Source organism: Coturnix japonica, chromosome 1 (genome assembly GCF_054131305.1).
Source record: "Coturnix japonica strain WE chromosome 1, WE-NBRP24, whole genome shotgun sequence".
In the NCBI taxonomy this organism is placed as follows: Eukaryota; Metazoa; Chordata; class Aves; order Galliformes; family Phasianidae; genus Coturnix; species Coturnix japonica.
This window is the reverse complement of record NC_140663.1, coordinates 161020373-161044276: the sequence shown is the minus strand read 5'-3', so window position 1 is coordinate 161044276 and position 23904 is coordinate 161020373. Positions and strand designations below refer to the sequence as shown.

The 23904-nt window shown below is 40.5% G+C and overlaps 1 protein-coding gene across 7 annotated transcripts in view; it reads right to left on the bottom strand.

Moving 5' to 3' along the window:
* The window catches only part of ATP8A2 (ATPase phospholipid transporting 8A2), a 280727-nt gene that overhangs the window by 26542 nt on the left and 230281 nt on the right, over positions 1 to 23904 (bottom strand). For all 7 annotated transcript variants that reach the window (XM_085536352.1, XM_015852108.3, XM_085536349.1 and 4 more), the window contains one exon: positions 4933 to 5021. In XM_085536352.1, the coding sequence (XP_085392478.1) occupies positions 4933 to 5021 (89 nt within the window). The remainder of the gene's footprint in view (positions 1 to 4932; positions 5022 to 23904) is intronic.

Here is a 23904-nt window from a genome sequence, read left to right as displayed (position 1 = left end):
CCTGAGGAGAGTCTCAGATAATAATTGCCATTCAAGGCCCTCTATTTTCATTTATCAGTCTCACATGACTTGGAAAACCACTTCTTTCTCTGTGCTTTCAAGATGACAGTAACAAGACTGGCTCTGTCCTATTTTCTCAGCTCGGGGATTCAATGAGCCATGCATGCACCACACACGTAACCAGAATTTGGAAACCAGTTATCCCCTGTAAATACTAAGGCTCTTTTTCAGTTTCACCTACCACTCTAATACTTCTAAAAATTAAACTGGCATAAGGAGGACCCAGTCCCCTCTCCTGACATTTACAAAGCAATAATATGAAATGTGGGGATCTTTCTGCAGTGGGCAGTTTTTGATCAGCTTCCTCTTTTGTGTCACTTAGAGGAGGACAAGTGTCCCATGGGGCAATACTGATTAGCATGTGACTGCACGATAAGCCTGAAAACAAGATGGAGACAAGTAGGGTAACACACCACTTGCTTCACTTCATGGCATTAAAATTGTATTCTTCCATTCCAGAGGTGGCAAAAATTTCTTTCCAAGTTGTATAAAAATCCTACAGGCAGATTCTATCATCCTTAACCAACGATACAAATCACGTCTTCCTCCTTCTAGCAGAAAAGTAACTGGTGTATCTATAATTAAACTATAATGGAGATGCATTTATTTTTAAAAAGCATGATTCTTATCCCTCCTTCCATGGGGAATAAGAAACGAAAACCACAAAACTTTGCTGAGTCTGCTGTGTGTGAGTGGCTTAATACTAAGTTATATCCAAGTACTTTGGCCTTCGTGGTGCTGAATTAGGCCCCAAATGTCTCAAAATAAGAAACTAAAATGAAAATTTTTCAGAACATATCTGAATTTAAGAGTAAAGCAAAGAGAACAGGGAAATATAAAACAGTAAAATCTGGAGGTATCAAGGATGTACTTAGGAGTGTTCCTGATTTAAAGCACCAAGGGAGTTACCACATGGAAGGGAACACCAGCACATTGTGACAGGAGCATGCAGAATAGCAAGCTTATTTTAAAATGTAGCATTTCAAGAAGGTGAGATAACCTACAGCTGCACACATATTAATTATATTCAAGTTACTCTAACTTGATAGACTAATGGTTAAACTCTTTGAGGTTGGGAAACTAGCGATTTTCTTAGATGAGAAAGCTTTGAGTTATTAATTCTTATAATCTCTGCAGTTGACATAACTGCCACACTCTTTAATTTGAGTAAATACATTAAAACCTTGACCTTGAACTCATCTTTTACTTACTAATGTAAACTTAAACGCTGAGCATGTTTGGAACTTACAAAACCCCTTTAAAACCTACTCTCCCCATGGATGAGAACACAGAAATCTGCAAGTTATCCAGTCTTTCTCTCAGGGTTTCATGCCACCCAGCATAGGAGATGAGGGATGTTCTTTTCCCTCAGAGCAAACAGCGAATTCAAAATGGAAACTGCGATACCAAGTCCAATTAGCAGAGGACAGCAAAAGCAGGTATTGCACAATACGGAGAAAAATATGGTTGCTCCAAAGTCAGGTGTTCTGAAGTATTTTAGGAGTAAAATGAAATAACAGAATACATGTGCTCTGCCATGGCCGAGTACCCATGAAGCAACAATAACCCCCCAGGTAATTGTTATGCACTGAGTCACTTCTTCACTTGGAGAAAGAACATCCATGGAGGAATGAGTAATGAAGTATTTATAAAAGGGCCTGAGCTGACCTATCCACACATTTCTCCAAGAACAAATACTAAAATATGGTATTACAATTGCCTCAGAGTCTGGGCTTGCTCCCATCAAAGCCAATTGCAAATATTCCACGGACTGCTGGCAACAGGACTGGATACTTCATGTTTTTTTCACAATAGCACATTGTTAACTTTTGATATATAAAAACACAGGTAGAAGTCTTAGCTTTTACCTTGTACTTTACAAGTGGCCCTAGATGTGTGATCAGCCTTCAATAAATTATGAGCTCTTGTATTTGCTGTTCCCGTTCATCTGCAATTGTTGTTATAAAAGTTGAGTTCTAAAAAGGCAAACTCAACTTCCCTCACACATAAGGATATTAAGATCAGGGACCAGAAGAACAGCTGAAGAGTCATCTCGTCATCTCAGTTGGCTCTTCCAACTCAGGGAAGTGCATACCTGAACATCACAGCCCTGGGAGGATATTTAGGGGTTGTGGAGGGCAGGACTTGCCAGGGAGGAGCATGGTTGAATTCACAAGTTTTTCTGAGGCACAGTGACACAGTGACTGTGACTCTTCATCATCAACACCATATTAGGTGTCCCATGTTCCAGAGACTGTAAGTGCACACATGGATGAGAAGAGCTCTCGCACCTTCTCACTCACTTAGACTACAAGGGCTGGCAAATACAATGTACTTCTTCCCCTCATAAAAAAAAAAGCACATCAGGACTTTGGTAAGGACTGGAAGGCCCAAGAAATATCTCACTATAACACTAAGCGCTGAGACACCATTTTAAAAAATAAATTCTTGCCCTCTTTCCTAATTTTGCTAGAATAAATTCTGTTTTTATGATTCTCACATCACTTTGTGCATCTGACATTTCAAGACATCCTAGCAACAGTGACAGGCATTCAAACGACATGTGCCAACTGTAAGGAAGGACTCACCTTATAAAACTGCTCTTTTCAATGGTAGCACAACTGGGACTTTCATGAGGCAAAAACTTAATCCAAGTAAAGCCACTGAACTCAAGGTAGCGGACCAAAGTTAACAATGTGGTATTGGAGCCAAGTATTATTAATAAGCTTCCTTCTTTTTCTAAAGCAAGAAGTATTCTACTTTTCCTTGATTCACTTTATATACATATATACACACACACACACAAGAATATTTAAATAAAAAGCCTGGAGCTGCAGAGAATACGGGAGATAAGAGGTGTGTTGACAACTGTGGCATGTATGACAAAAACTAGATGTGTAAACTATGTAAAATCAGCTCATACTCACCAGCATTAAACATTTTGACACTGGATGTAGCACAGCAGTTTAGAAACAAGTATTTGCATGGCTCTTAAACACACTGGGTTATCTCTTTTAGCATTGTTCCAGACAAAAACTCAGTCATATTTGTTTTCCTGACAGTAGTTTGTACTGAAGTACAGTATGTCACACGGATGTTCTTTCTGTGGAAATACACTTCAAGTCCAAAAGGAATGGAAAGGGACAAATTCCACGACCACAAGAAGTCATAGCTGCTGGAATTTTATGGCCCAAACCAGATTGTTCTGACTTATGGACAGCAATGTGCTGTAACCACGGCTGTGGAAATGTGCTGACTGATTTCCAGAGGCCTTGGGCTCAAGTTTTGAATGGCAAGTCTCTTGGAAAGGAAACAGACCTTTACTCCTTCCATATGGCAGTGCTGATAGCTGTGTCATTTCATTTATCCTAGTTAAAATGTTAATGGCGTTAATTTTTCAGTGATAGGTTAAAAAGAGAAGTCCTGCTTAGAGAACAGATTTTTTGCTTAATGTTGATAGGAGCCTCCTGTTTAAAATCTGCTGGGAAAATATCCAGCGTATCAATCATACACGTTTGTCTTGAGAGCTTCACAATCTTTGTACATTCCAGCTCCGAACCAATGAAGGGATTACGTTGCTGAGATTCTCCAAGAAATACTAAAGAACAAACAGGGTGAGTCAGTAACAGTTTTCCATGAGTGATAGCTGAGGATGAGCCTGCTTCAGCCTGGACTGTTCTACAGTTCTGTAGCCATTTTTGCCAAGAGCTAATAAGAACAGAGGACAACTTCAGGACGCTGAACTATCACGAAAACATTTGAAAAACTGAAGTGCAATCTTGGGCACCTAAACATACATTTAATTGTTGATAATGCAAACAGTTCAGCTCCTATTTGGCTCCTATCACCATTGTACTCCCATTGACTTCTGAGCATGTAATTTTAAATAATGCCTGACATAGGAGCAGGACCTGTCACGCTAAATGAGTTGTAAGACTTTTTCAGTGTTTTAAAAACCAGCTCACTGACACAGCTCACTTAAGTATCCAAATTCAGCCTCAATTTGGCCTCAACTTTAGAGTTCTTAAATTATTTTCAATTGGAGAAGTTTAATGAATGTAACAAAAAACCCTCTAGTGTGCAAGACCATTAAATCATAGTTCGACCTTAACATAAATTTTACATTTTGATACTTAGGTTTAATTTTAGCTGCGTCGCTCATGAAAACTAAGTTGATGAAGAAAATGGGAAAGCATACAATAAGTATCTACTGATTGGTAGATTTGTCAAGCAGAATTAGTTTAATTTAACTGTGCCATCAGCCCCAAGGGAAGAAAAAAAAATCACAATTTCAGACTCATGCGTATTACCTGACTTACGCCATATGCTGGAACTTGAAATGTACCCATGTTTGGCAAACATTCTGGTTTTGGTTTTTTTTCCTTCCTCTTCCAAGCCTTCCTGGATTTATCAACAGCACATTGCTGGAGCTAAGTGTTAAATATCATGAAGCTTTCACTTTGGGCCTTCATGACAAAGTGACATGCTAGCTATTATTATCTTCGGCCTCCTCATGGCAGCTAGGACCTCCATTTTAGCCTGAGTTAGAAAGTGTTGGGTCCTTGTATCAGGTTATAAAGCCAAGCCTTGCCTTCAGATAACAAAGCAAGGGCAATGCTTTCTTTGCTGCTCTTCTAACGCAATGTGAATGTGACTAAGTTACCTCCAGCTGCTCAGAATCCAAAATAATTCTCATTAGTTAGGCTAAAGAAAGATGTTCACACACACACATAAAAAAACAAAAACATACCAACAAATCATCAGAAACATCTTGGTTGTTAAAAAGACTTCCAAGGGAAACAATGGAAGCTTTGGGACTTAAGACACTTAAAAAGCAAGCAGAACACCAGAGAAGACAGGTTCAGGACTTACGCTGTCCACGCCACATCTTTAACAAGGCACACGGTGGGCACGAGGAATAACCCAAACCAGAAGTGGCCACATCTTAGCACCATTCCAGCCTACGAAGAAAACAAACAAATAATGAGCATTTTCAAGCCATCACACGTTTAGAGGTTGTTTTCAGGGAAAAAATAGAGGGATAGCAAGAAACAGCAACTGTGGCTGGGACGACATTGAAACCTGTGGGGGTAAGAACAGAGGCAGAAGTCTCAACAACTTTTAATGGAAATTAGGCCTGTAATTGAGAAACAACAGCAGCATTTTTCACCAGGATCATTCCTCATAATCCCACATTTCCTGGATTTTTTCAAAAACGTTGCGTTTAGACCAAATCCTCTACTGATGTTATTTTTTTACCCAAGCAGACATTTTCCCTTGTGGAGAAGTGCTCCATGAACATTCAGTTTTGAATTTTAATGAGTCTTTTCTGTTCTTTGCTTACCCTTTCTACCTTACTGCTTCAGATCAAACTGTCACAAAAACAAACAAACAAAGATGTCTCACTAAAATGTTTTCAGTCATACTGCACTTAAATACAGTAATTCCTGTTCAGATTACTTCTGTCTGAAACCTGGGGGTGAGGTGAGGGGAAGATTCACTCCCATCCCTATTAACGGCTTTTTACAAAGAGCTCCAAATTTATATTTGCATTTCTTACACTGTTGCAATGCTTGAAGAGAAAATTTGGTAGGACTTGAGAAAGAAGATAAACACAAACTCTACAGGTTCCAGCATACAGAAAGAGCTGCGGAACAAAGCTGAAACACAGCACTATTTATGGACTTGCTATTTCAGGTCATTTATTTAGAGGTCTCTCTAGAACCTTTTATGGATAAATTAATGGTAAAACCTGGTTTGACACACAGGAGACTGGAAACAACCTCACCACCTCCTGCATGTGTGTGTGAACATACATACGCACATCCCATGAGAATCATTTAATTTCTCCGCTACACCAGTAAAGGGTATTTTTCTATTGTAATGAATTGTGTGCAGCTCACAAGTAAAACATGGTCCGAGAGGTGTCAACAGCATTTCCAGCAGCTAGCTGCACCTCCCTCTCTTGCTGCTTATGAATGACACCATGTATATTACCCAAAACTTGGCTTCTCAGTTTCTTGTATGTCCCATACAATGTCCATGGGTGTACCTACAGATGCTTGTGTGCACTGCAGTCAAAGGCAGGGAGGCATATACCCATGGACACTGAAGTGAAGCAGACTGAGATGGTTTGGTTGTGCCTCACTTGCGGCACACAAGGGAACAGCAGCCCACAGCACTGAAGTGTCAGGAAATTTTATAGACAAGCACAAAGCTGAGCTATAGAACATGAAATTGAACATGACTTCTAGCCCTTGAAACAGACTGTGAGAAGACGATTTGTAGCTATGTACTTTGTTAAGACAAAGGCATCTGATCACAACAGAAGGAACTTCCACCATTCAGTACAGGGGGGCTTAAAATCCAGTACAACCACCACACTGCAAAGCCAGGAACGCATTTGCTGCACCCAGCATCTCCTTCCAGTGTCACTCCCTATTTAGAGTCATCCACCTCTCTGCTCAGCCATATTTAGCCAGCAGCAGCTTGCCCTTGGATTGCTAAGTACTGAAGACTTCCAAAAGCATTTTTCACTTCTGAATGAACAGTCTTCCATGCTGTGGCTAGACTGACAGGTCAGTGGTAAATCTTGTACTGAGACCAAGAGTGAACCAGACTGTGCTAAAACATTTATGGACACTGCCACCCACACGGACAGCCAGCAAACAAATTCCAGACTGAGAATCAGCTCGTAGTTATTTGTGATCCCTCATGCCTACTTTCACATGAGAATGCCAGAAGCATATCGTCAGTTTTGATCGATGCTCACTTAAGAAAAAGGATAGGCGCGAGTAAGAGGGAAAATCTTAATTTAATTGTCAGCCAAAGAACTGAACTACAGTAATGCAGTGGCAAAATATGATGAGATTCACACTCATGCTTTGCTTTTCTTCAGCTGCGACCCTGCAGGCACTAGCAGTTTAATCACATCAGCATTTGCACTGACCATCTTTCCATGTTTCTGCTAATAAAGGCAAGAAAAGGACCACAGTATTAATCATACGTGCATTTTCTGGCATTTTTGCTCCAAGTACTTTACATTCCACTTGCTGCTTTCCTAGCAGAAAGAAACTTGATGTTCTTTTAATGCACAGAACAATCCAACTATGTGTTCACCAGGAACTGAAATGCTACTTTTTATCATGTTGTCAGCTCAATCAGTGCTATGAGCTTGGACATTTCGCACCTTAAGCTCTCTGCACTAAGAAGCTCAAGTCACATACCTTTTACCTGCCACTATGCATTTCACATCAGCATTAGCCTGTCGGCAAACTGCACCACAACAGTAAAACCATCCATCTCATCTCACCCCTTCAGACACTGACAGTACTTTTTCCACACAGCAAGCTTTAAGTTTTTCTCCATTCCTGAGCTCACCTGGACTGTTTCTGCCCAGTTGATTTTAGTTTCTGTATGCAGTTGTGTGCCCATTCCACTGCAGGATGGGAACTGGTTTGCCTTGCACATGGACCTGAATGCTGCCCCGGCCCCAGCAGGGTTACACCATCTGCTCACACAACCAGAGCTCCTCAGCAGAGGAATCCCTGGAAACCACCTAATGTGGGCACATCCATAGACAGCATTTTTCGGATATTTTCCAACTGGGTTATGAACTGAAGCTATACTGAGAACACATATATATCGAAACAAAGCCTTCCCCAGACTTTGCAGCTGTTCCCAAGCCCCACTGCAGTTGTTCAGCTATTCACTAATGCAGTGTTGCCTGGACTGCAATGTGTCTTCAAGGAAAACACAGCACCTCCATGCCCAGCCTCAAGGAGTGACAGCCTTCAACTATCAGGCATCTCCTCCGGATAAGAAAAGCAGAGCTATTCAACAGGAACCACCACCTTGTAAAGAATGTATCTATATATTTATTTATGCTCACATATTTTAAGAAGGCCACAGTGAAGTTGTTTTTTAAACAAACTCAAATTTCAACCAGTTCTATCATCACACAGGCCCCACGATGTGCAGCTAAGTCATTTTTAGACTCCTCTGGCATACACACTAGTGAGTAGCACACCCAAAGCCAACTGCCAGAAGCCATTTATCACACGGCATCCACGAAACCCTCAAAGCTAATAATGCAGGTCCTCCAGCTGAAGACACTGTGGCTTAAACTGCTGCCATTGACAGAGTGTCTTCCAAGCACTGGGGAAGCTGTCACAGTGAAACAGTTCATTTCAGACTACGGCAAACATCTGTTAAAATGGAAGGATGAGAATAACAAAACAAGGAAAACTTTACCATCAGTTATTTCACAGAATCGGCAAATAATTTAGGTCTTAACCTTTAACCAGTCCTTACCTGGTTAAAGTCCTTACCAGGTCCTTACCTTTAACCAGTCACAAAGCTGCTTTTTAAGGGTGGGTACCTTTGCAAAAATCTTTTAAACATAGCAACAATAAAAAAGTGACAGTATTGGCCAACACAAACAGCTATGAAGATGTGCTCTGCATCACTACTGCTTTAGAAATATACTTTAGACTAAGTGGTGTTTGTATGTTTTTCAGTCAAGGAGTAGCTCTACAGGAGCAAATCAACACAGTTGTTTCCAAAAAATCTATGTTATTATTCTATCTTAGAATGCAAATAAACATCATTCCCAGATTTACTCTCCCGCCAATAGGTGGTGCCACCAATTTCAACAATTCTTTCCAGTGAGAATAATAATGCCAGGAAGTTCTCAGGTGTGGGGAGATACTCTGATCGTTTTTGTATTCTTATCACCTCACGGTTAGGAAACAACTGGGGACCAGTAAATGATTCAGACAGAGCTAACAAGGATCACAAGCATCTCAGATTATTCAAGAGAAGTAAGATAAAATATAAATTCACATTCTAAATAATAAAATCTTTTATTGCTTCATTTCCTCAGATGCCCATGCATCCTATTTCTGATTAAAAATGGACAGCATAAGCATAGCTTCACCATGAAAACAGCTGGTTTTGTATTTATAGTGCAACAAGAATTATTACAGGAATTGTGCCTAGATCCTGCTCATAACTGTCTCCGTGAGACATGGATAAGGATCCAATAAGCTGCTCAATTTCAGTTTCATATTCACGGAAATGCCAGCATCCCATTCGGGATCCAAATCCAACCTGCTGTCAACTGGGCACCTGCGCAATCACAGGCAGATTACTTTTGGTCCCCACTAGTCAAAAATGGAAGACAGCATACTACCATTTTGGCAGCTACTAGTAGAGGAGGAAATGGGGAGAAGTGGGTTGTGTGATGATTATGAGGGGTGCCCATACCATGAAAATGATAATGAAACTCCTAGAAACAATTCATATACTTGGAAGACCATTACCCAAATATGCTTTCCCTTACAGAGCAAGCAGTCTCTGCATGTTCTGGATCCTCTGAAGACTGAACGTTTCAGTGCCAGCACAGGTTAGTTTTCTTTCCTTATTTTTTCTTTTTTTTTTTTGAAAAGACATGTAAGTTTAACCTTGAAAGACCAAAAATATTAAATGCTCATCAAGAAAGTGGTTGAATTAATCTTAAGGAGACACTGGACTCGCCACAGGTTAACACTGTAAGCACATGGGACACAAACAGCTCAAAGTTAGTGTCATTTTCATAAATTATTCTGAAGACATAAAGTAGCAATGGCTTTTGCTCACTTAAATGATAAAAGAGCAATTGTTACATTTAGCCAAAACCTCCTACAGTTCCTCTTAGCTTATGTGACAATCACTGTGCTGCTAAATCATACAAAACACACAAATTGTTATAATTACCACATCTTACAGCAAGATAAAGTGTTACTAATGTAAGACTCCCCTTAAAGACCATACACATTAAAACCCAAGTGCAGAGAGATGACATGGTTTGTTCATGGCCACACAAATCAATTGCAGAGCTGGGCAGATTGCCCAAGTCCCTCAATTAAATTGTCCTACACAGAGACCAAGCCTACCAGAGCCTGTGTATGAAATAGAATCAATAGCCAAGAATGCAGTCTCAAGAATTTTCCCTCTGAATGTTGGAACATAATATAGCCTCAACATGAGTCAGTGCTTAAGAACCTTTCCCCTTAGTATAACTGTAACCTGCTGCAGGCTGGACAGGTTTACTAGATTCAGGGCTGACAGGTGTGATGAACAGATTTATTGGCTCCCTCCTCAACAAGCATCTTGAAGTGTGCCTAGAGAATTCCTTACTTTGGGTTAGTGGCAAAGTGTTAAAAAAATGAGGCATAAGAATTTGATTTCCCCTCCCTGTTTACACCACTGGGACAGGCAGGAATACCTCGAATAAAATCAGCAGAGCTCTACTCCTGAAAGGCTGGCTGGGTATTTCCATGTCTGAAATAAAGATGTGCAATGTTTTCCATAATGTAAGTTTTCATTCTAAAATGACTCAGATGAAAACAATGACCTCACTGGCTGGCTGGCTTTAACACAATGACACATTGGTCCAGTCTCAAACCTATTTCCTCCCTCTTCCAGTCTCCACTCATATAGCCATTTCCCCTTGAGAGTGGTAAAAGAAGCACAGAAAAATCAGATACTTTTTTCAGATATTTTACTCTTTTTTCTTAATTTTGCCAATCACAGAATCATAAAATGGCTTGGGCTGGAAGGGACCTTAATGATCACGCATTTTCAATCCCCATGCCATGGGCTGGTTGCCCACCAGCTCAGGCTTGCCCAAGGCTCCATCCAACCTGGCCTTGAGCACCTCCAGAAATGGGGCATCCACAGCTTTCCTGGGCAGACCGTGCCAGCGCCTCATCACACTGAGTAAAAAAATTCTTCTTAACATCTAACCTAAATCTCCCTTCTTTTTAGTTTAAAGCCATTCCCCCTTGTCCTATAACTATATGTCTGTGTAAAAAATTGGTTACCCTCCTGCTTGTAAGCAGGAAGTACTGGAAGGTCACAATGAGGTCTCCTCAGAGCCTTATCTGGGATTGTCTCAACTCAGGTACAACATCTTGCCCTTGGACTTGTTAAACCTCCTTCTTAAAACCATATGGAAGACTAGAATAAGAAACTTATCCTCTAGCTAACTTTCATGCCATACCAATCAAGCCTATTGGTAATTTTAACTTAAAGCCTGGATATAAACGTGGAGAGGGGAAGATAGGAGTAGTATTGTGAATGTACAGAAAAATGCCAGTGCTATCACAAAGACATATACTTGCTATTCGTAGTAAAGCCCAAGATACTTTGGGATTTAGGCCTCAGGAAAGAAGGTTTTCATTAAAGAAGTTGCTTGCTGTGGTGGTAAAAAGAAAGTATGAAAATACAGATGAAAGCACCAAAAACCCAGAAAAATATAATCACAGCAACAATAATAAACTACTTTTTTGAACAATCATGATTAGAAAATTCCAGGAACTGGAACTGCCCAGTGAAACCCTTAGAACTTCTACTCCCTTTCATTTTCTGTTAGGAACTAATTTTCCAAAATGGAAGAACACAACAAGTTAGCAACCTTCTTTTGTTCTACTGTTTAATGTAATTAACAGAATTTACTATCTGAAAAATATATGAAATACCCATTAATATATCATTAGGCAACTGTGTCTCAAAGGGTGTTAATAAGCTCTGGTTTGTGTCAACTAAAACATATTGTACATATACAGCTTTGCCTATGAAAATATTACTCTATTTCATTACTTAATTAGTATACAACACTACCAATTAAATAAGACGCCAGCCCATGTTACTTACCATTATTACTCTAATAGTAGAAAATTAAGGAAATTAATCAGATAGTGTTTTAATTTGATTTTATGGTTCACTGGCAGTGTAAACTCTGATGTAGTTCCATGCAGCCTGTCATTTCTTTTTTCATTACTGGTTATGTTAAGCTCAATAATAATGCAAACAAATGCTTCTTCAGAGTCATCTGGAGAAGACTAGTGGTTAAAAACACGTAGTAAAATCATGTTCCATATAAATAAACATCAGTGACTTCCTGAAATTTTGTTAGGGAGCACAGAGCTCATTAACACAAAAACTTCCTCCTTAGAGTGGGTGAAATACCTCAGTAAATCTTTAGGTAAATGGTACTGGTTTAAAAATATATATATTTCAATTAATTCAATTAATTGTGTTAGTCTGAGCTCCCCCAACACAAATTAAAAGTATCTGAGTAGGAGTTCTTGTGCATCATGAATACCGTGAAGAAAAATAAATGTGGTTCAGACAATGCTGTGGATGGCATCCATGATTTACCTTCTCTCACTTGGGTTGGATTTGATAGTACCCTAAATCACAGTACAATCTGGGTTTTCCTAGATGCTGCAAATTAGATAGCTGTGCAGCACAACAGAACATTATTTTGTAGCACCTAAAGCTCAGCTTGCACTTGAGGATGTGGAAGAGCAGGCCCAACCTGCCACAGTTGGAACCACATGATCTTTAAGGCCCCTTCCAGCCCACTCCATTCTATGATTCTGTGTGGTAGCCTGTCCAGCTATCCACGTTCACTGAGCCCAAATAAAATCTGTATTCAAGCGTGCTTGCCAGTGTGAAAGCCAGAACGTTTTTAGAGTATTTGCAGTTTTTCTTTCCTTCCCCCCTCAAATTAAACATAGTCACGAATACAAAGAACTTAATGTAAATCGAAGCAGTAACTTCAATAGACCTGACAGTGAAACAGCTTGTCTTGTTCACTGTTTCATGCACTTCAGCACAAACTTTTATTCTGCATATAAAAATGAATTTATATCTTACATTATGTTTCTTCTTTTTGAAGTCATGCTCAGCATATAACCACTCTTGTTTGGTGCCTGTAACTTTTCCTGTGCAGGTTTTAATAGTAACCACTCTTGTATGGTAGCTGCCCTTATTTAATAACTGTTCCTTTATCATGAAAGCTGCAGGGGAAAAAAATTAAATTTTACAGAACCCACCTTTGAATTTAAAGCTCCAAGGGAATAATTATGTTTAGCAGAAGCTGTTGCTTGCCAGTGAAGATATAAGATATTTGTACTACCTGCCAAGTTACACGTACAAAAAAGAAAGAGTCAGAACCTCCACATTTCCTGGCTTTGTGTGTTGAAATTTTCCAACTGTGCTACTGCACCAACACCGGCTCCCTCACACAAAATGCATTTGTTCCAAGATATGCCCTCCCCTCCAGTATTAGCAAAGCAGCATCCCTGAGTAAAAAGACAATCAAAAGCAGCAAAAATATTACTTTCAGGAAACTCAGTGTTATTTTACATACTATTTCACTGTGTGAATTTGAGCATGTGTCCTAACCTCAGAGAAAATGCAAAACTACAGTCCACCTCACTGCTTTAAAAGTTGTTATTATTTAAAATGTTTAAGTAGTATATTGTAGAAAACCTTTCTATAGTAGAGAAAATAGTATTTGATGCTCTCACATAGCTGTCATAAACAGATTTTAAGGTTCACTGATGATAGAATAGGTTCTAAGCATATATATAGCAAAGACTGGCAACAATAAGTGCCAAAACTTCAATTAAAATCAGTTCAAATTAGATCCTGCACCTTGCCAACACATATAGCAGGTAAGATGATTGTAGCTAGACTCTCCAGAGTCCTGACCCAGCAACTTAGATGGGGCATGTAGGCACCCGAGCTTGCATGCAGCCTGCTGAAAAGTACTGTGGCTCTGCACAGGGTTTGCTGATGCACAGTTTCAATAAATACAAAGTTCTGTGTTTTTTGATACTTTGCTTTTAACTGATTTCCTGATATGGTACAAGTTTACCCGGTTCCTTGTCTTACATCTTGGAGAGTTCTCAGTAGCTCAGGATTTACAGAATAGGGCTGCTAATGATATAGCAAGAATCAGTCGTAATAACCGCAAAGTCCAGAGCAGTCCTCTTCCAGTTTTTCAAATTGAGGTGTAGGTTTATAAACCAGGCTGAATTCTTACTGCAACCAATTGAACCTGAAAGCACTTCACTTCCACGCATAGTTCTGAAAAACTACATTCTGTAAATTTAATTTTACAGGTCTTTCGTTTTTTTTATCTGTTATAGCAATGTAGAATTGCATCAGATAAGTGATTTCCCCATGTTACATTTCTCCAGACAGAGCAGTTTATTAGCTCAGTGACTACGTGTTCACCTGGGATTTTATTTTTGCTCAGCTACTCAATACTCAATGGCTGTTCTTCTGTGTTCTGAGCACAGTCAGCTCCAAGTCTTTGTCACACAGTCTCTCTTGAAGGCCCTACAGACTTGGGTTATTTCAGCATGACTGCAGTTTGACGTGGATCAATGGAGTCTTGCCACAAATGGGTACTACTACCCACAAACCCTCAATTTTCATTCATGAAGCGATTTACCTCATTGCTGAAGTACATATGACCTTTTTTTTCTACAGCCACCACATCATTGTTTCCTGCATTATCACATACAAAGTACATTTGCAATTGCCTCCACCAAACCATTGCCAAACCTTGGAGATGCGTCCCATTTCTCTCTTACTCCTTTCACCCTTAACCAAAATCTTAATAACAACAGCACAATAGAGGATAGTAGTGACGTACATAAATTCTCCTTCCTACAGATGTCTGCTCTGAACCTATAAATACATGAACCACAGCTAAAAGTCACCTTTCTGGTCCACAGAGATGCCTTCAAAGACTCAAGGGCATGTTGTGCAATATGTGATGTCTCTGGGGACATCACAATAAATCATCTCCACCACTCAGTCTTGGTCATCTTGTGCCACCTCTGTTTTTCCACAGACGGTTGATTTCTGAGCATGCAGTGTTCAAAAGACAAAAGTCAAATGAAGACAAGTCCCACAGGAAGCAACCCCGGATTCACGAGACATCTGCAAAACAACCACAATAACCACCAGCCCCGCTACGAGGTGACAAGGCTCTCCTGAGTGGTGGTGCCAGGCCAGGCCTGCAGCTGCCTCACCTCCATGGGGCCACCCCATGGAGACCCTTCACCCCAGCGAGCTGTGGCTCTTCTAAGAGACCCGCATTGCCAGCTACTCTGTCAGGGAGAACACTGTAGAAATGCGATACCTCTCGGTACATTAACTTTATTATATTGATTTATGCTTTCCCTTTAATTAAAAGGTACCAGGAAAACATTTGTTTTTGATTTGGATATTGAAATCCACCGAGGCCTATTCCAGCAAACTCCTGAGCGTGGGTCCGGCGGGCCCTGTCTGCATCTCCACAATGAATTACTTCCGCAACCACGCAGGCCTAAAGCCCCTCCGAAGCCTTCCCCGTAATCCCCAACATCTGCTCTGTGTCCAGCCCCGGCCAACTGTGGGAATCGGCGGGGATCTGCTGTCAGCGCGGGCGCAGATGAGTAAACACGCGAGCGCCTGTGTTGGCCCGCCGTGTGATTTCAGCTGAGAGCTCCGGACATAAAGCCAGTTCTCATTTAAGGCATTCGTAATGTCAAGGAAACACCTGTTAAGAAACTATCCAAAATAAATGTGCCATGAGCCTTTCAAGAAGGAAAAAAAAACGTGATTGACAGCAGCAGTACAAGATCTGGCAGCAGCACAATTCAGAGCCCCATTGCGAACTCAGACCAATTGAATACACAAACATCACTATTCCTCATTGCAGTGGTAACGGTTACTATTTCATTTCTCATCTTCCACTTAACACAGATACTCCTCACACTGTGGTTTGACCTATTTTGACCCGTTTTATTTTCCCCTGGTTGCAAAATCCCTACAATGGCATGTTGTGTGTAGCTCTACAAGAAACACTCCTCTACTGTTACACTTTAACATCACGTCAGCAGCATATCATCAGGACCAGTTTTAAAATAGCTTCTACATAGCTAGAGAAAAGGGTGGATGGTGACATACTGCTTAAAGCCAGCCAGGCACAGTAAAAAAACAGTTAATTTTGGAATTAACATTAAAATAGTAAAGGTACTGAGATTTTCCAAAGCCATTTAAGTGACATCAGAAAGGAAACCCAAAGGTCTTTCAGGATTTGAGTACCAGAAAAAACAGGCACTTTTAAAAATCTAACCAACATGCTTTTCCATTAAAACCAATGTTTTCGGCCTTTGGGAATTCTGGAGGCCTACCCAGGCCCCCCAGGTACACACATCTGAGCAGTGAGCATACCACAGACTGCTTACTAATGAGTTAGCTATTACCAGCATGACTACTTCGGGATATTTCAAAAACACTTAAGTGACTTTCGAGTATGGGTCACACAGACGTTCAAGTACAGCTAGATGAAATATTTGCAATACTTTGCATTTCTCAGCTTCTTTCAGTCCAAGGTTTTCCAGCAAGAACTATGCTGTTGGCTAATTAGGACTCTACACTATGCCTGTGAGATAGGAAGTTGGAAGTTTTATTTCCCATACCATAGGTATGGAAAATGAACATTCATAGCAATTAAGCAACCATCCTGACATCACACACTACTTCTGGGCCAAGAGCAGGTGAAGTCAGCTCCAGGCAATCTCCCTGGAAGGCAGGATGGCAGGAACTGCAACTGCCTCCACAGCGGCACCCATGGCCCTCACCCGTACAATTCTGTGATTGTCACAGCTGGGTAGTTGGTTAGATACACACTATTTGGATTGCACTGACTGCAGCTACAGTTAAGTGATACAAGCTAGGAGTATCAGATATAAAACACTGATGCAATCAAGTGAGCATGACTGAGAGAATGCATAACAGTGAGTGGCACACCTTAAAGCTACACTGACCTCTACATATCATCTTATACTCATACCTCCAAGTTACCCCACTCATCCCCTTGCTTCTTATACTTTCTTCTAAAAGGAAGTTCTCTTGTGTTTATAAAATTTGGCTGTCTTGCGATTGCGTGTTGGTCCTCATGATGCTCAGTGAAATCCACCCTGCTGGAAAAGATGACTCAAGGAGGTGAACAGAGCTGGGGGCTCTGTGGCCTCAGAGAATCCCATTATCAGGAATGCTGGTTTCCAAAGGCAGTTGCTGATAAATCTCCTTCTAACCCACAGAGTGTACATAAAGTCTCCTGCATGGATACTTAACACACATCACAGTGAAGAGACCTGTTACATCAAAATAGTGATGATCTATTCATTTCTCCTTCCCTCTCAAATGATGGGAAAAACAAAAGGAACAGGTGTGTAAGAGCTAGGATGTGACTAACTCCTCACACAACCAGCCCAGGTAGCTGCCTGTCTCAATGATACTTACACCCATTAAATGAGCTCTTCAAAGCTTTTAGTTTTGCATAACAGACAAAGTACATCAAACTGCATTTCAGTCAAGAAATACAAGGGAGAAAGGTAACTCAATGCAGATGTTAGTTATGCAGAGCAGTTTAAAGAGTGTTTTACCAGAAGAAAGTGAACATGAGTCTGACAGGCTCTCATGTTGAACTGATTCAGAACTGACAAGCTTTCAGCCCACAAAACGCATGGTATGGCCAAGCCTTCACCTTCCTATTAAACTTGCACCGCAAATTGTTGCTTCACCAACCTCCCCAGGGAGCAACTCCACCTCCTACAGTGCAGAAGTGAGCACAGCTGCAGGTAGGCATTCTGTGGTGAATATCCTGAACAGTATAAATGCATCACCTCCTCCCCGCAGACACACTTTCCAGTATGCCCACAGCCATCCTAATATCAAAACAGGAGAGACTTGGAGCACTGAGCCCCCAGATCAAAACCTGAAGCTCCTTCTCCTCCTTTGGAAACAGCCAAGAGCACACAGGCAGGAAGAGAATGTTGCTGAAAATCTGGGCTAAGTAGGAAAATGCTCACAAAACAAATCCCACAACCATACATAATTGAATAATCCAGTTTTTGGCTTACTCAGGTTTACGAGAACCAAAACAGCATTTTAGATGCTTATTTTTGCTCTCCTTTAAGTTTAATTAAGCTTGCCTTGGGCTCACAAGTCTATCGAATTTTAGACTTATTTTTAAATAAGATAACTATTTGACCTAGAGAGTTTTCTTACTTGTTAAGTATGCCCCAAGCTCATTCACTCTCTCTTACCATTTTACCATAGGCTTGACAGTAACGTGGAAATAATATCAGAGGGAAAAGACCATTAATTTTTTAAAAAGTAGCTGAAACATGCTAGCCATGCCAAATAGTTTCAACCTCATTTAAAGACTCAAGGGGTTCTCCTGTGAGGCTCCATATTAGGCAAGATAGGAGGTTTTTTTTTTATAGCTATAGGTTGTGTTACCTTGGTTCCCTCAGATCTGAGATTGGCGTTTCTGAAAGGGCTTCTGACTCCTGCAGTAAGTCTATTTGCTACAAGCAGCATAAGCATTATCAAAGGCCTCATTACAGTTGTCAAAAGCTGTAGCTATTCACAACTGACAGGAAAAAAATGTGGATTTGCAACACCAATAAACGCATCCAATAGCTTTCTTGAGTGTACGAATGGGCCAGGAATTTGTCAGGAAGAAGTAATCCAGAATATCTGTTAACCTCTCCCCTCCAAACCCTGTGAGTCAGCAGGGAAGTACTGCAGAAGTAGAAAAGATTGCTAAACTCAATACAGCAACAAGGTAGCACCGTGCTAATGAAGTCATTCTGCTGTTGAACAGGCAAAAAAGATCATTTTTTTTTCAGCCTGTGCAGCTGAAAAAAGATACAAATACAGCTTTGAAACCAAATATTTCTAACAGGAAGGATTCCTAAACTTTCTTTTGTGCTGTTATTACAAAATAACTCAAAAGCAAAAAATAAATACAAAGGCAGTGCAGGGTGGAAAGGATACGGCTAGAGGAAGATTTAGAGCACCAATTCCATATTAACGGTTCAGATGCATTCAGATGGGACAAGGCCATGAAGCTCTAGGGATTCACACATCCCTGCCTCAATGCAAGGCACTAATAACCAATCAGTAGTTTAGATAAGACTCTATAAATATTTAAAATCTTTAATCTTCTCAGTGCCAAGAATAACATTTCCCATCATGTCCCTGCCTTTCCCACAGCAACAATGGTGAGATTTCTCATCTGGCTTTGCTGGCACCAGCACGATGTCAGGTGGTTTTAGTAGTGGCAGTCAATTAACTTTAAAAGTTACATCTAATTGATCCATTTCCTGCTCTGATAAACAACTGTAAACAAACACTTTTCTTCAAAGGGGAAGCTTTGTTCACAAATTAAAAAGGGAAAGGGGCCGTCTGAATTCTGCTAGCCATGGCTGTGTCAGGGGTTTTATTATAAACACTATTTTTAGAGCTTTAAATGAGTGATGTGACATTAAATACGAGCCAAATTCTTCCCCAGTTTAACATGACAGCGGTGCTTCCTCATACAATCTTGGCCTTTTTTTTAAACAACCTATACTACATTAGTGACAGTAGAGTGTGTATATTTATATCATTTTCATTTTCCTAATCTGCATGTAGCCTTTCTACCTCATGCTTATTTCTGGCACGGGAAGCTCACTACCCCACTTATGCTTCTACCAGGTTCAGTGTGCAATTGCAGCACACTAACAGCCCTAGGATTAAAACAAAAGTTGTAATTCTCATTACAGGCTCCCTGCCCCCATTCTTAAAAGCCTTTTGTGGTGATTTTCTATGCATTTTAAAAGACACACGTAAACGCTACGTAAGCCTCCGTGACACAGACTCCTGGCTAGTTGGAACTGTTAGGGGTTTAACATGTTAAAAAAGTTTAATATGAACTTTTTAGGCTTTTCATACTGATCTGAAAGAGGCTGTGACACACCATTACTTGCAGGACATCAGCTCCCCTACAACTTTCACTAACAGCCACACTACTAGTTTGAACCTCACCACACCTCCCAGGGCAATATTCTCTTACCCTCAGAATGGAAATGATGAAATTCACTGTGACTGCAAAGATATTCACTTTCCTGTCCAAATGGCTGCAGATCCAACAATAAAGCAAACTACATGTTCAGTATTTAACACGCTTCAGTATTTCTGCTACTACTATGTTCTCCTCTGGCTCAGAGCCAGAAATTCTCCAATTTAGAAGATTAAAGTCATCTCTGTCATTTCACTAGCAGAAGCATTTGTTTAACTAATTAGGACAGGACAGATTGTAGCATTTATTTTAACTTGGATGTGGACACATCAGAGTTCAGGCGCTCAGACATACCTCCATTAAAGCACACAATTCACACATCACTTCAGCAAAGAGATAAAGTGATTCATTTCCACACACTGTCAGCTGCTCTGTCTGTCTTGACAGACTCAGGATGCTTCCATATCCAATTGCCCTGACTAACACAGTTATATACAGTCTAAGACAGATATTATCATGCTAATAAAAGTTTTGAAAATGATCTTAGCCCCATATATCGACTATGCATTTTCAGGCATTTGCTGCCTCCTGTTAACTTTCCTGTCCAGACACACTATATTTCACCTAACACCTTTCAAAAGACAAGAGATTCAGGCCACATGTAAATCAGCAAGCTAAACAATGCAACCTGACCCTGTGTGTCATCTTGCTTTCAAGCTCCAGGGCACGTTCATAGCAGCAAGGTGCTTCCTATCAGCCTGAGGAGACCATATCCAAGCCTCTTTACCAAACAGCAAAAAAAGAAAGGCATGTTCCAACTTCAGAACTTTGGTATGACAGTCCAGGACTCACCGCTAACTCCAGACACTTGATAAATAAGTTTACAGAACCATAACCATGTAGCTGCTCACCCAAGAGGTTAGTGCATTCTGGATGTAGAAGCTGATCAACTAAGCAGGAAAAAAAGAAAAAGGAAAAGTTGGGAGAAGGCATCAAGTTGAACAGGTGCTTGACAGCTCCTGGAGTTCTGTACTAATGATAACATAGTGTGGTGGAATGCTGAAGACTCTTATCCTTATCTGGGCAGTCTCACATCTGGTCAGATTATTGCAGCACACTGGTATTCTCTTCCATACCCAGAGTAAAACACACCTCTCTGTTCATCAGCAATTCCCACTTCTTCCTATTAAGTGCCGTAAACTCAGAATGATTCTTCTGTTGCACTCCTCAATATTCTCCTCAACTCCTCTCAAATTTGCATTCTCCTTCTCTTCTACTTCTCATCCTGTAAGTTCTCCTCTCTTCTCTTTACACTTAACAGTGTCTGAGGTGGATTTGAATGTCATATCTTCACTAAATCCATTGTTTTGTCCAGTGACTAAAAAAGACATTTCATTTAAACTTATAATGTGTGGTATCTATAAAAAGAGAGATATGTATCACCATGCAGAACAGAGGACAGAGAAAGCATAGGCATATCCTAGAATGGGGTTTTCTTAGCAGACATATTCAAGGTATCTCAGAGGACAAGAAAAAAAGTAGCAAGGGAACACTGGATAAAGATAAACACAGATGTGGAGTCAAGTTATAAACAGCAAAACAAAAGCGCAAAGCACAGCCCTATTTCTGGCTAGGAGCATTACCCTCTTCTGACTCAAGAAACCAGAAGAACTTCTAGATCTTCTTCAGGAAAATTATAAAGAATGCAAAGCAAGAGATAAGACAGTCCAGCATTATTATTGTCAAAGTAAGTACATTTGAAATAAGGAGGAGGTCTGAGTCACTGTAGATTTTCAAACCCTGAGAGATATTACTGAACCTGGCAACTTCAAACTGCCAAAGAGTTCCCAGAACAACAACTGCTTACCTCGATTCTTAGAAAAAAGGTGATTCAGACGTCAGTGAGGATTTTCATGGATAATCCTTTAAATATATGAGGTCAACAGTGGGTATACTTAGTGCAAAATTAGGTATGGAACTTTGGATTCAAGGTTCCCTGCACAGCACTCATAAGAGCCTGTTTAGACACAGTTTGTGAAATGAAAAAATAGCTGAAAGTCAGAGAGTTGATTTCTGTTCAGATTGAACTACAGCTCGCTGTTCTAATTCCTGGATTTCCTTCTTTGATATTATGTTACAGATGCAGTGAGAAAATTTTCCTAACACAGGATTAAAGTCGGTTTGGATGCTTTTAACCACAAAATACGTCCTATTGGACTGGTATGATAAAGACTAAAACTTAAAAAACACTGCTCTGGATACACAGAATTACAATAAGGAGGACTAATTAATCTTGTTAACCCAGAGGGGAAAAGAATAAAAGGAAACAACAAAAGCAATTAACACAGGTGATCAAATAACTAGAAGGGCTACATGAAAGAAACAGTCTGCAAGTATATTTATAAATGACTCTTCCTTCTCAGAGGGCAAAGAAATACAGCGCTTCTGAAAGAAATGGAAAAGGTGCCAGATGCTGAAACAGATGTATTATGAAGAGAGCTAAAACTAATAAACTCCTCGTCCATGTCTTACTGAAGCAGAAGGAAGTGAATTACAGCTATTAAATATGTTAAGCCAGAGAAGCTATTCGATAATCAGACAGCAGAGCTGGGGGAGTTCCAGGCAAGCCCGGATGCTTCCTGGTACAAAGATCCTGCAGAGAGATATCAGTGAGGCTAAGAGCCCACAGAGCTTGAAAGGCCAGTTGAGGAAGAGGGGTCAGAGAGGCAATTAAACTAATGCAAACACAAAAAGCCCTCAGACCACACAGGTTTCAGTAGAGCTTTATTGCAGGGGACTCTGTATACAAGGCACACAATCTTGACTCACTATATCTGACCTATCTAGAAAGTACAGACGTTCCCCAAACCAAATGTGAAGCCAGTATAGCAGCACAAAAATAAACATTCTACCTATAAGAACAATAGTTGTCTTTCTTCAGCTTACACAGTTTAGTAATCAGGCTTCCTATGGACAAACCACTGAAGCTCAGCTATGGGCAGCCAGGAGATTAGAAAGAACAGACATGAACTGTCACCACAGCATAAACAGAATCATAGAATTGCTCAGGTTGGAAAAGACCTTAAAGATCATTGAGTCCAACCACAACCCAACCATAGTACCCTAACTAACAACTTAAGCTAACAACAAGCTAAATCATGTCCCTGAGCACCACATCCAAACAGTTCTTAAATACATCCAGGCATGGTGACTCAACCACCTCCCTGGGCAGCCCATTCCAATGCTTAACAACCCTTTCTGTAAAGAAGTGTTTCCTGACATCCAACCTAAACTTACCTTGGCTCAGCTTGAGGCCATTTCCCCTCATCCTGTCTCCTGTCACGAGTGAGAAGAGACCAGACCCCCTCTCACTGTGAGCACCTTTCAGGTAATGGAAGAGAGCAATAAGGTCTCCCCTCAGCTTCCTTTCCCCCAGACTAAACAGCCCCATTCCTTCAGTCTCTCCTCATAGGGCATATTCTCCAAGCCCTTCACAAGCCTTGTTGCCCTTCTCTGAACCTGTTCCAGCACCCCTATGTCCTTTCTGTATTGAGGTGCCCAAAAACACTAGTGTATTTGGGTTAATCACCTTCCAGACTGATGCTGGCTTCTAACCCTACACTTAAATGTCAGACCCACAGCAGCTCCAGCTAATCCTATGTACAAAAAATAGAAGAGAGGAGACAGCACAAGAAGCCCAGTTTGCTCTCCAACAAAGCTTCTTGATGCTTATAGAATGACCTGTTCTGAAAAATGCTTCCTAAAGATGGGGAGCATTTGGACAGCATGCTGAGACACAGGGTTTGGATTTGAGGTGGTCCTGCACAGAGCCAGGGGTTGGACTCCATGATCCTTATGGGTCCCCTTAGGATATTCTATGTCTCCATACAATTGCTCTATTCATATAACCTGATACTTGGGGTTATCAGTTAATGAATTATGTCATTTATCATTTCCATGACTCACATAATGTAAAATGTGGATGAAGTTGTGATATATTACAAGTTGCAAGTTTTTCAATTCTGCTATAATTTTTAGTACAAAACTAAAGGAATCCAAAATTAAACAGCTCCAAAACAGCATTTCTGTGGCCCGAACAAATGAAGTATGTACTGCCCTTAATCCGAATCAGCTCTGTAAAACTAGTTTCCCAGTTA